At 42.0% G+C, this 13,687-nt stretch overlaps 1 protein-coding gene across 2 annotated transcripts in view; it reads left to right on the top strand.

Annotated features, from left to right (window-relative positions):
• Positions 1-5,495: 5,495 nt before the first annotated feature.
• The window catches only part of LOC146579549 (uncharacterized), a 63,360-nt gene continuing 55,168 nt past the window's right edge, over positions 5,496-13,687 (top strand). The window contains exons 1-11 of one of the 2 annotated variants that reach the window (XM_085263380.1): positions 5,496-7,942; positions 9,398-9,459; positions 9,766-9,804; positions 9,915-10,382; positions 10,583-10,806; positions 11,078-11,247; positions 11,460-11,594; positions 12,193-12,291; positions 12,394-13,261; positions 13,449-13,550; positions 13,651-13,685. In XM_085263380.1, the coding sequence (XP_085119506.1) occupies positions 5,771-7,942; positions 9,398-9,459; positions 9,766-9,804; positions 9,915-10,382; positions 10,583-10,806; positions 11,078-11,247; positions 11,460-11,594; positions 12,193-12,291; positions 12,394-13,261; positions 13,449-13,550; positions 13,651-13,685 (4,374 nt within the window). In that variant the 5' untranslated portion in view covers positions 5,496-5,770. The remainder of the gene's footprint in view (positions 7,943-9,397; positions 9,460-9,765; positions 9,805-9,914; positions 10,383-10,582; positions 10,807-11,077; positions 11,248-11,459; positions 11,595-12,192; positions 12,292-12,393; positions 13,262-13,448; positions 13,551-13,650; positions 13,686-13,687) is intronic. The other variant, XM_085263373.1, reaches the window with a different exon arrangement.

The raw sequence follows: 13,687 nt of genomic DNA, 5'->3' as shown, positions 1-13,687 counted from the left end.
TGGTAGCCCTTCGGGCAGGGACTCTTCAGCTTTTGGTAGCCCAAAATAAATTTAAGTAGCCCAAATAAAAGAGAGAGCAATTTTTTGATTGATGTTTTGTTTCATTTTTTGTTTCCTTTACAATATTATACTTTAATGTATAATATTGTAACGGAACCAAAACAATCAAAAAATTGTTGAAACACAAATTACAACATTGTATAAAAATTACAATCATCAACTCAAATACTTGGTTCTAATTGAACAGAAATTTCTATAAACTTGTAAGAACTGTGTAGAACATGAATCAGTCTGTGTCAGATCCTGAATTTGAAATTTCCACTGAAGTTACGGTTAAGAGGCAAGTGGAACCAAGATCTAGGACATTTGCTTTTTTTTTTTTTTAAAGTTTGCAAAGACTGCTAAATTTTGTCAGTGGTAGTTCACTCTTTGCAACATAGTACGCTGTTCTAAACAGATTTTTCAGGTTTATTTTTAGTATGTTATTTGCAATTGATGTTTGTTCTGGGAAAGATATTGCAGACTGAGCAATAATGCATTTCTTGCATTTCTCATGGGTTCTAATGGGGGCCTTTCTTAAAATGACTGGTCCCAGTAACAAAGGCGCTTGTCGACTCAGAAATCGAGGGAAAACCAACAACACACCCAGCAGAACATTATGTTATTTACACGGGTGCACATAAGTGGTCCGCATGTGCGCATTCACTGTCAAAATAAAAGACACTCACCAGATAAGAAGTTGCAATGCGCGTTTGCGTCCTTATAAAAGGCAGTGTTTTTGTCCGCTAGAGTGGGATTTTCACGGCACATTCTGCACCACATCTCTGTGCGTTCATCATTTGTTTGAAGCCAGCTCACCTCCTGCAACCACTTTTCCGAGAATACGCGCTTCTTTTGTGGTTTGGACTCCTTCTGACATTTCTTTGGAGATGGAGGAACACCAAAGTAATTGCTTAAAGGAGCTTGCTTCAACATCTTTAAGAGTTCTAAACAAATGTCTGTCCATGTTTAAGCTTGCTGCGGGAGATTTCACTTGTCATGTTTGCATAGTAAGCTAACGACTGATAAGACGATGTCAGAGGAATTGGTGCGCAAATGATCGTCACTCACCAATCAGTACTGTCGCTCTCTATACACAGTTCGCACGATTGCAAAGTGAAAGCAAAAAACAAGCGCAAATTCTTGCTCACTGATGCCAATGACATAATTATCCAGCTACATTTCCGAAAGAATGCAAAAGCATTGACATATATTTTTCCTTCCTATGATAGCCCGACGGGCAGGGCAGAGAAAGATTTTGGTATCCCGACTGGAAAAATCACTAGCCCCGGGACGTCGGGCTAGCGATTTTGCGAGCCCTGACGTTAACCCCGCTCTTAAGACTCATCCCAGACGTAATGGTATTGGTTATCAGTTGCCTGGCATTAGACATTAAGACAGTTGGACGCTCAGACTATGGAAAAGATCGCCTGTCATTAACCTGCTCCCACGCATGTGCAGTGAGCAAAAATCACTTATCCACTGCTGCAGGTGCTTACTTAAAGGCAGTGTAAAGACAGCTGCAATGTAGGGTAGGCTAACTAAATCCTTGACTAAAACTACAGATGTCATTAAGGCCTGCACAATAAATTGAAAATTGATTGTCATCGCGATACCAGCCTGTGCGATGGGCCCATCGCAAAAGATGACGTATACTGCGATAATTGGGTACCTTAAAATGTTTACACACGTGCTTTAGAGAATTTACCAATCAAAGAAACCCCTTTATACATTTGACCAGTCGAATAGAGCCCTTCACGGCATTAACCAATTAAATGGATTAGAGGCCCGCCTCCTACGCAGGTGGTGAGCGAACAACGCTGCAGCAACGAGTCAGAGTTGTAAAGGCTGAGAGCGAGACGCATGACGAGAACGCTACTGAATATGAACTCGTGCCTAAAAAAAAAGATAGTACCTCGCTTATTTGGAGGTACTTTGGATTTGATAAAGACAACGTTCTCCAAACACAGGTACTCTGCAAAACTTGCCGAACACTCGTGGCAACCACCAGAGGAAACATGACTACTCTGAACCATCATCTTCAATACAACCACAGAGAACTGTTTGAAGAGTTCCAGAAAGACAGGGCAAACCAAACAAAGGTTGCTAATGTTAAGACAAAGAGCACCGCAGTCCAAAAGCCGTCTCTGTATTAGTTTTTCAAGTGGGACTCCTTATGAGAAAGCGTCAAAGCGCTACAAAGAAATAACAGAGGTCATTACACATTTTTTGACAAAGACATGATGCCTATAAATACAGTTAGCAGAGAGTGCTTCACCAGTCTGATACATAAAGTGGACCGGAGACACCTCACAAAATTACTTTTCCCATGTCGCCATTCCACAAGTGTACGAAACATGCCGCAAGACCGTCATGTTTGAACTGAGCCAAGCTGAAAACTACGCAAACACTACAGTAAAGTTTCCTCTCCAGTTTTGACTTACATCATAACTACTTTGTGAGTTGTAAAATGATGAACAACTGCATTGAGATAATTTGCAGTATAATTTAAGTTATGTATTTAAAACTAATTCTAGAGACCAGGAAGGATGTCTTTCAGAATTCAAGCCTCAGAATTTTTTTTATGGGGGCAATGTTTCAATGTTAAAGTGCACTTTGTTGTTACACTGCTAATACAGCAGCTTTATTTAAATAAAACTTGCAGTAAAACGGAAACTATGTATTTGTTTTTTTTATATTTATTTTATCGCAAGTCATATCGTTATCGCAGTATTGATCATAGTTATCGCACATCGCAGGTTTTCCTAATATTGTGCAGCCCTAATGTCATTAACAACTAATCATGTTGTGTTCAGCTGAGCTGTTGGTTAGTTGTGTTGTTCTATATTACCACTTAAGGATCTATGTTTTTTTTAAACATTTATTTATTTCAGTCTTTTCTCCTATTGCGTTATTCTTCTTTACATCTGGTAGGTGTGTGTATCTATGCAATTCACTTTCTCTTAAATTACTTTTAAGCATAACCTAGCTAACACAAGCAATACAACCCCCCCCCCCCACCCCCCAAAACAAACAAACAAACAAAAATAGTAACATTGAGGGAAATCATTGAGTCATCATTGATGTCATCATTGATGACTTTGGTAGTAAGGATCTATATAGAAGACATGCACCAGTCCAGTTTTGCACTGGATAACAGTTTGTCCCTAAAATTAGAGAGCCATCAAAGCACAAAGGGAGCAAACAGCAAACGTTCAGTAGTTTGTAGCTGCAGTTTTACCAACTAATTTTCTTTTGAGGTTTGCAAAGGTTTTCAAAAAAATAGTCATTGGTTTTCATTCGTGACAATGCTTTCTCTCACTGTTGCTGTTGTTTAATGTAAGAATTGTTGGGACGCTTTTACTGCACTTCTCGGAACATAGCCTGTTGCATATGTGAAAAGTTTGTAAAAAGTCCTTACATAATGATCAGGACAATGTCTGTGCAGATAGTGTATGGATTAATTAAATTATTCCACGGTGTAAAATGATTTTACAGTGACACTAAAGTCACTGAAAGTGGAGAGAGCTTATATAACCAGTTAAATTAAGTGCAAGCAGACAACAGAGCATCAATTATGGTACTCAACTTTAGTCCCTTATCTGCTGCAATTCAAGATGAGCGGAGGAGTCTAATCATGTCCTCTGAGGAGACAGAAGATCATCATAAGCTGCTCTATGCCACCAACCTGCCACTGAGCATGCTCCTTTGGTTTATGCGATCATGTTTAGGGGGTAGGAGGATGTGTTCATGACAATGGCAGTTTGCACCGGTTGAGGTCCATCTGTGTGCTGTCATTACCAGAAAGTCAACAGCAGATCCAGCTTCCTTCACCAACTTTCCAAGCCATACGTCATCTCTCTTCTGAATGCTGCCTATCCAGCACAGCACTGCAACTTGTGGACTGGACTTGAAGATCGTCATAATAAAAAAACACACCCGTGTAGCAACATATGCACACAAATTTGTGTGCATATGTTAGTTCAACCTTATTGGGTACTAATCATGGGTCTTGTTAGAATCATCTGGACATTGGACGACTAGCGTGTATGTTCTGTGTCTCTATCCACAGATCAGGGACATGCAAAGGATAGAGAAGGATAAGATAACCTGCTTTGGAAGATCTAAACTCAACAAAAATATAAACGCAACACCTTTGTTACTGCCCCCATTCCCCATGGGATGGACGTAGAGACCTAAAATTCATTCCAGATACACAATATAACCATCCCTCCCAAACAGTGGTCACAAATCAGTCCAAATGTGTGGTAGTGGGCACATCTGCCATATTGAGATAATCCATCCCACCTCACAGGTGTGCCACATCAGGATGCTGATCTGACATCATAATTATTGCACAGGTGTACCTCAGACTGCCCACAACAAAAGGCCACCCTGAAATGTGCAGTTTTTTTGCGCTATTGGGGGTCTGGGGACCCAGAACCGGTCAGTATCTGGTGTGACCACCATTTGCCTCATGCAGTGCAACACATCGTCGCATGGAGTCTATCAGATTGTCAATTGTGGCCTGTGGAATGTTGGTCCACTCCACTTCAATGGCTGTGCGAGGTTGTTGGATATTCGTGGGAACTGGTACACGCTGTCGTATACGCCGGTCAAGCACATCCCGAACCTGCTGGATGTGGAGGTCCTGGGCTGGTGTGGTTACACGAGGTCTGCGGTTGTGAGGCCGGTTGGATGTGCTGCCATATTCTCTGAAACGCCTGTGGAGACAGCTTATGGTTGAGAAATGAACATTCAATGCACGGGCGACAGATCTGGTTGACATTCCTGCTGTCAGCATGCCAATTGCACGCTCCCTCATTGCTTGTGGCATCTGTGGCATTTTGCTGTGAGACAAAACTGCACATTCCAGGGTGGCCTTTTGTTGTGGGCAGCCTGAGGTACACCTGTGCACTACTCATGATGTCAGATCAGCATCCTGATGTGGCACACCTGTGAGGTGGGATGGATTATCTCAATATGGCAGATGTGCCCACTACCACACATTTGGACTGATTTGCGACCACTGTTTGGGAGGGATGGTTATATTGTGTATCTGGAATGAATTTTAGGTCTCTACGTCCATCCCATGGGGAATGGGAGCAGTAACAAAGGTGTTGCGTTTATATTTTTGTTGAGTGTATTAACCTTATTCTTCTGAGATTAACACCTCCTTTCTATTTTGTTGTTGTTGTCTCCTGTGTCTCTATTGTTTTAATCTCTTGTTTTTTCTTTTTCTCTGTTTTTGATGCTTTTGTTTCTACCTTTCCTTCTTACTAGTGAAGCCCTGAAGATGATACTAACAGAATGAATCCGAATGAATGAATGATCTTCGGGAAGTCTGCAAATTAAGAAAAGGCCTCCCAGACGATGGATTTCATCTTTCCAAGATTCTGAGGCCCAGTACAACTGATTAACCTTAATTCTTTGTTTTCTTTATTTTTAACTTTCCAGCTTTCCATTGTCATTGAAGCGTTACACCCCTTCTCCTGCACCAGGGCCCCAACAGAGCCCCCTACTGGGTGGGCTCCCAGGAAGCTTTTTACTGATCGGACAGCAAGCTGCATGCTTGCGGCTGGCTCAGCTGAAAGCCCACGTTGCGTTGACACAGATAAATAACGCTATTGCTGTTGATGGTCGAACCAACACACCTGCCCCATTTATACCCACAACACCCCCCACAGCTGCAGCCATCAGTCTACTAAACCTTCTGAAGGTTGCTAACACCATGTCCCATCCCTCATATAACCCCTATGCCTCTGGGAAACAAAGTTCAGCCCAGGGGCACTATGGACAGTCCAGTATGCAGGCAGAGAGAGACTCTCATAAGACATCTCCTCATCTTGGGCCTGGGTCCAGCTTTAGCTCTTCCGGAGTTTCATCTGCGACTCCTGCAAAATCTGGGGGAATAATGAGCTACAGGCCAGAAGCGAGTAAGACTTCAATGGAAGAGGACATAAAGAGGTCCATAGACATGCATATAAGTAGAGCCAGAGAGGATGTGAGTCATCAGCCTGTAGACAAGAGCAGTCATTTTACTCAAAGACATGAGTATCATTCTTCAAGCAAAGATGTGACTTCCTACGTGTTGTCCTCAAACTCTCGAAGACCCCCTGATGTTGCAAGTAGCACTAGCTCCATGGACTGGTTGCCAAGCTACAAACGGGAAACTGAGGATGATTCGTCTAAATACTGTTCATCATCTGCTTCATTGAGCTATCAAAGCACTGGCGACAGTAGGTTTAATGCCTCGAATGAAAGAGAGCGCAATGTGCAATCCATTCCAGGCTTAGGTGATTATGACTACCCAGTGCCAGACAAACCTGTGGGTTCTGCAGAGTCTACTCGTCCCAAGTACACTTCAGAAACAGCTGTGAACATCCTTATGCAGTTTGGACTTGAAAAAGGGGACCTGGAACATCTGATCTCATACCCAGAAGATCAGATGACTCCTGACAACCTGCCTTTTATCTTACGACAAATCCGCATGGAAAAGGCAAAGAGATCTGCCACAGCAGATCCATCAAAATCCTACTATGATCCTCATTCCACCACAAGTATGAGTGGAAAGGAAAGGTTAAGTACTTCAAGAGGGGAAGGGATGTGCCGGGATGAATTGTCACCTATTGTCCAACCAAGTAAAGTGATTGATTATGGACATACTGGAAAATATACTGGAAGCTTTGGGGATGAAATTGGAAGGAGCAGCAGTGGAGCCAGTAGTGGTGGAACTGGAGGTACGCTGCTGATGGGCTCCTATGATAGTAGCGGTCACAGTCGAGAATCACTGCAAAAAAGTATGACAGAGGTGAAAAACAGCACCTTGGTTTCTTCCCGTGATCAAGGCAGCTCTTTTACCAGTCATGGCTCAATGCGAAGCAGCGATCCAGCTCAACAACTGCACACCCAACCGAACCAGTCATCTCAAGAAATCTTCAAAGGTTTCTCTCTGCCGAAGACGGACACAGACATAAGATCTCTTAAAGCAGAAGTCACTAAAGCCCTTCCGTTGAAAAATCCAGAGCCAGATCGCTATTCAGCATCAAAAAGCCAACTAACTCCTAATATAGTTCATAGTGTGCATCCAAGCCGACCTGGCCTTGTACTCATTGGCAGCAGCAGCAGCGACAGTCACATCAAAGAAAAGAGTAAGACTCACGGGCAAGTATCAAATGTTTCTGAGCAGATGAACAAACAGCAAATGCAGCAGAAGCAGAAGCAGGTACAACAGCAACAAGTGAAACAGACAATGCAACAACCACCACCAAAGCAGCAGCAGCAGACGCAACAACTGAAGCAGCAGCAGACGCAACAGCAACAACTGAAGCAGATGCAACAACTGAAGCAGCAGCAGACGCAACAGCAACAACTGAAGCAGATGCAACAACTGAAGCAGCAGCAGACGCAACAACAACAACTGAAGCAGCAGCAGACGCAACAGCAACAACTGAAGCAGATGCAACAACTGAAGAAGCAGCAGACGCAACAGCAACAACTGAAGCAGACGCAACAGCAACAACTGAAGCAGACGCAACTGAAGCAGCAGACGGCCCAGGTACCTAACCTGCCGATTGGGTTGCAGCAGATGCAGAATCAGCCAGCTGTGCATATGGGACAAGCTTTGCAGTCTCAAGTTTTTTCGGCTGCAAAGCCAGTTCCACAGCCGTCCCTCATGCCAGGGCTCATGATGCCCGTTCCTCCGGGTCTCTCTCCGCTAATGCAGAACTTCATGAATTTCATTCATATACCGCAGCCCGCTTCCACGAAGCAGCTTCCAGCAAAGGTAGAAGTGACAAGGAATATCCCAGTGCTGGCCCAGATGCAAGACTACACTGGCGCTTCACCTATGGTCTTTCCTCATACCTGCTCTTTATGTAACAAGGAATGTACTCAGATGAAGGTAAGTGGAAGATTGTTCGATGTTTTTGCTTTCTGTCGGTTTTTATTTATTTGACATGCAATGTTTTTTGTTTTTGAATTGATTTTGGATCCCATTATAGAATTGTAGTTTTGAAAAAACTTCATGTATGCTACTTTAAAGTCTATTTGGTTTGTTTTATACACTATTCCTTCATAATGATGACTGTAGGAAGACTACCAACTTGGAATACAAACATTTGGACAAATTTTTCACATATTTCTGCAATTCAGTATTCTGTACCAGAATTTCTGAAGGATTACAGCGCAGACTAAAGTTAACTATATGTCTATCAGATATTGTAATTGAAAAACACTACTAATAAGAGACCTTCAGAATATTCAGTGGTCTGTACTTGCAATTGATAGATTTAATCTCTTTTAAAATGACATAAACTGATGCGAAGACATTCAAGGCTTTTGCTAACAATGGAACCAAGGCCTCGGATGACATGATGAGGAGAAACCTGCAAACCTGATGAGCCTGTGCATCAGAAAATGTTGGAAGATGGCTGTTTTTTCATTTGTCTCTGTTCTTGGGCTGCTGTTCCACAGTGCACATTCAGCTTTGCTTTTTCTGGAACTGTTGCTGAATGTGAAAGTTTCCCTTTTTGTCTTTTGTCATTAGAGTTAAGAATAGTGTGTTTTGTCCTTTATTTCACATTAGTGGGCACCTTGTTTTTGTGTAATACTTGCTTCTTTTTCTTTTTTTTTTTACTCATACTTTCTTTTTAAGTTAGTGTTTTTGTGTCCCAATAGGCAACATCATTTACTACCACAAACATAAGCACCCGCTGCGCCCAGTCATGAGCTACACAAGCACCAGATTTGATTTGTTGTTGAATCTCTCTTTATGGATCGGCCTTCCTTCGCTGCACCAAATTTCACATTTGAGCTCCTCGTCAAAGAAACAGCGCCTTCCTCTTCTGGCCTATTTCAACATCATCTTCCTGTCGCTACTCCAACTGTGATCGTCATAGGTGGTGCATTTTGTCCTAATCCAAACTTGGCCTCTACTGCGCTGACCTTCTTGGAGCCTCGGGAAAGTTTGATGACATAAGAAGAGCCTGAGAGTCCAGAATCCAGAGCCTAAGATGATCCTTTCGTTTTGGTTGTTTGTAATCAGATGTTTGACTTGTGTTTTCTATATATACTAAATAATTTCACTTTTAAAATTTTATCCCAGGAGAGGTATAATGTGTCATGCTTATTTGTTCCTGGTTTTTGGCCTATGAAGGTTTAAATACAATCCAAACTCCTGGCTAATGTTATAATGCTTCTGCGTTCAGTGAAGGACTAACTGTTAATATTTTAAGAATTTTTTTAAGGCCACTGCAAAGTTTAGTGACCTTTTATCAGCAAGTGATGTCAATGACAAACGTTGCTCCTGATAATAATAAACCTTCTCTAAATGTTTGTGTTTTGTTGTGACCACTAGGATTGGGTCTCCCACCAGAATACCAGCCTTCACATCGAGAACTTCAAACTTCTGCGAAAGCGGTCAATCTTTCTTCTCTGTACTTCGTGATTATGAACCGATATCTTTGGGGCAGCACAACCATGGGTGTGCCAAAATGATGCCGGGGTTGTAATGCTAGGATAGCTTCCTAAGAACTGTTCATTTGTATTTTTTTAATTTAAAGCAACTTAATGATTTGCAGCATTTACCATGCGCCATTTTCCCTAACCTAAATTGTTGAAAGGCTGAATACATTTCTGAGTTTCTGGATTAATGAACAATAATATATTTTTAAGGACATTCTACCTTGCAACATCTGACAAAAATGTATCTGTGTTTTTCCACAGATACCCAGAATGGAACGGTGAAATAGCATCACTGCTAGAGTAATTATCTTCATTTGAAGTCATTTGGCAAATAAAAAAACATGCCAGTATTGGAGGCTTTCATTTTCTTTGATTTAACATGTGCCTTTCTTTTTATATGCAATTGTTAGTGCATCAGGTGCCAAGCCCTCTCCCTCAACTTCTGCTGAGACTTCCCAGAAGAAAACCAGACATGAGAGTCGTTCCCGTTCCTGCAGCCCCCGGAGCCATCGTGACTCGGAGCGTAGCAGGGACAGGCAAAGTAGCCGTTCCCGCTCTCGCAGCCCCCGCACTCATCGTGACTCGGAGCGAAGAAGAAATAGACGAAGTAGCCGTTCCCGCTCCCGCAGCCATCATGACCCGGAGCGTAGCAGGGACAGACGAAGTAGCCGTTCCCGCTCCCGCAGCCATCATGACCCGGAGCGTAGCAGGGACAGACGAAGTAGCCGTTCCCGCTCCGGCAGTTCACGTCGCCTCCGTGACTTGGAGCGTAGGAGGGACAGACGAATTAGTCATTCCCGTTCTCGATCACGCAGCCCCCGAAGGGAGAGACACAGAAGCCGATCACGATCTCCGTACATCTCCAGACGTAATCGCAGGTCTGTCCAACATACATTTTGAGAACTAGGATCAATCAAAAAGATTTAGCTCTCCAGTGGAGAGGGCGAAATGTAATTTATTTAATAATGTAAACTTAAAAACACTTAATTGGTGGACTAGTTTCCTTTTGTATCCATGCTGCATGTGTGCTTTGAGATGTTTATGAGTCATTAAGTTCTTTGATCCATACTTCTTTCAGGTCCTGGTCTCATTCTGACTCCTCATGGTATGACCGTCCTTCCTCTTCACGATATCGATCACGCTCAAGGGGACGTGAGAGACGATCCTCGCCGAGAAGAAGAGATGAGAAATGTTCATCACCAAGGAGAAGCTGGGAGAGGCGATCGTCGACAGAGAGGTCATCTCCTATGCGAAAGTTGAGCAGCTCGAAGATCTTGGCAAAGAAACTGCTGGAAACATCAGGTTTGAAAATTGCTTCTTGGTATTTTTTGGTATGTACTCATTAGGTTTTTCTAAGATCAAAGTTGCCCCCCCCCCCCCCCCCCCCGCACACACACACACACACACACACAACATTAACTTTACTAATGCAAATTATAAATAAAGACCAGTACCACCAGAAAATGTCAGTATAGTTTTTTCTACGATTATAAAACTTTCAGAAGCAATAGATGATTTTTGAGACTTGGGACCCACCAATGTGTGAATCTCTTTTGTACCTGTGGTATTTTAGCTCTCCAGTCCTTATCAAAACAGTCTGACCTGGAGACTGTCGTCAAAACTTTGGCTCCTGCCCTGCTGGCTGAGCTAGCCAAGATGAAGTCGTCCCCATCAACATCATCGTCCTCACGTTCTGCATCTCCAGAATCAGTTAAAGGGAGGCCTAGCACAGAGAAGACCAAGGTGACTTCACATGATGCCTTTTTTCATGAATGGACAGTTTTGGACAATTTATAATGTGGTCAGTGACAGATGACATGATTGTTGATGCCACAAAACCAAGATTAAATCCTTCAGCACAAATTTATACAAGCACAAACTTTGAGTCCAGTTGTCATGATGAAATCTGCATTTGGTTCATATTGTTCATATTTTTCTTGACCGTGTTTCCGCAGGCTGCTAAATCTTCCCCTCCAACCATGGTGAGGCTACAAGGGATTGTCAGTAGTCTCTCTCACAGTGAAGTGATTTCTGCTGTGGAGAAATTCGGAAAAACCAAGTCAGTTGTTTTGTTTAGGTCAAAATTACAGGTATGTACACTGAAATTTGTTCACTGTTATAGATGGATGACTTCATTGACCTGCTTGTGAATCTAGAGAAAATGTGTCTCCTGGTTTGCTTCTGCAATCGAAGATAGATATTTATGCATCGTAGCTACAATTCTCTATAAATGTACTGTCCATTCATGGTTGTTGTCCTGCATTCATCATGCGGTTTAAAGTCAGTTGGTTATCCTTACTTTCCTTCTGTGGTCTTGCAGCCCTCACATTCAAGGCTACTTTGGATTATACTGAGCTTTTATATAGACATCGCAATGTCAGAAAGTTTCTGCTCAAGTCTAATCCTATGAAAGCATACACAATGTATTTTGTTTTTATTTTGCTGCTTTGCATTATGCATTTTTTAAAATCTATATATACACATTGCACTAAAAACATCCTTGGAATCGCACTGGTTTCTTGCAAGTTGCCACCGTTGCTTGTAGTTTTCTTGGAAAACTCAAACTTGTCATCAAATACTTGTAAGCTACTGACAAGTGCTCATATATGATTTTTAGTGTGAATGTAGTAACGTAATAGTTTTGGTAGTAATCCAAATTAATGTGTGTGTGTGTTTGTGCACACCCAGGCAGTTGTGTGTTTCAAGAAACAGGAAGATGCTGAGAAACTGAAGAGCTTAAAGAACTTTGACATAAAAGAAGTAACTGTCAGTGTTGTTAATGAAAAGGTAACTTTGTTTTCCCTTGAGAAATACAAATATTAACATTGCAGCTCTTCTGTGGCAAAATAATCAGTTATCTGATTAATCCGAAATTATCTTTGTTTGCAGGAAATTGCATTCAAGAAAACCACAAAAACTAAACTGGAAACTACAGCAAAAGTCTCTGTTTCCAAAGCGAAAAACATCTCAGCTGAGCAGAAAGCTAAAACTGTAAAAACTGGTGATAAGGCTGAAGAAGCAGCTTCAAGCCTCGAAAAATCTAAGAGTAAATCTACGAAGAGTCCCGAAAAGCAGCCTAACACCAGTGATTTGAAAGGAAAACGTAAACCCAAAGGGTCTCAAACCGGTGCTAAAGAAGCTGTGGTGGCACCTAAAAATACAGCCAATACTATGAAGGCTGTTGAACCAATTAAAGGTGCTGCAGTTGATGGTGAGCCAAAAGTCTTGACTTCCAAAGCAGAAACGGCCTCAACGACGCAGAAATCTAAATCAGCAGGAACTCTGAAAAAAGAAAAAGTGGATCATTCTAAATCAACAACGTCAGAGGATAAGCCTGATGTAGAGACAAAACACAAGAAACCTGAAACAAAGATTCATGAATCTGCGATGGGGCCTAAAGGTGAAGCACGAAAATCATCAGCTTCTGAAAGGGAGGACCACACAGAAGTTGAAACTTCTACTGACGGCAAAGATAATCAGACGTCACCAACTATATCAAGTGAGAATCAACTACCAACTAGTGCAGCTGAGACCAAGCCAAATACATCGCCACCAAAACCCACTGATCCACCTCAGAAACCACAAACTGTCATCAAAAGTCCAGAAGATTCACTCAAAGCTTCAGAACAGACCGAACAGAGCTCAGATTCTGCTCTACAAGAAGAAACACAACAGCAGACTGCAGGAAAATCACCTGAGATTTCTGTGGAGGCAAAGCAAAGAGTTGAAAGTGTAGAAACGGTTACAAAGGACAAAGGTAAGTGGACAGAAAACACCTTCAAGTGTGGAGTATCTTTGACAGCAGGATGTTGGACGGAATCAAAAGCTAAAGACTGTGCTTCATGACGAGAACAGTTTTCAGATTTTTATTTAAATCAGCTGGGTAATTTGCATCCTATCTAAACTACCACTATTTAACTTAACTACATTTCCTTTATTCTAAGTCTCTGTGACTGCAAAGAAGATCTCAAAGGATCAGCCGGTCGCTCCTACCCACCCAACATTTGAGGAACTGATAGAAAAGCAACTATGTCCAGAAAAAATCCGTAAGAAATCCCCAAAGATCTGTATGAAAGATTTCCCAGTGTGAAGATATTTTCTATTTTATAATTATTTTCTGTTTTTCTTTTGCTCTGCACTTTACAGTTTGTCTCAAGACAGTCAGGCTTCCCCGTAAAAAGGT

This window comes from Mchenga conophoros, linkage group LG3, assembly GCF_057382185.1.
Source record: "Mchenga conophoros isolate Kocher_MC1m ecotype Shallow Benthic linkage group LG3, M_conophoros_male_GT1.1, whole genome shotgun sequence".
In the NCBI taxonomy this organism is placed as follows: domain Eukaryota; kingdom Metazoa; phylum Chordata; class Actinopteri; order Cichliformes; family Cichlidae; genus Mchenga; species Mchenga conophoros.
The sequence above is the reverse complement of the archived record's forward strand: the minus strand, read 5'-3'. Positions and strand labels throughout refer to the sequence as shown.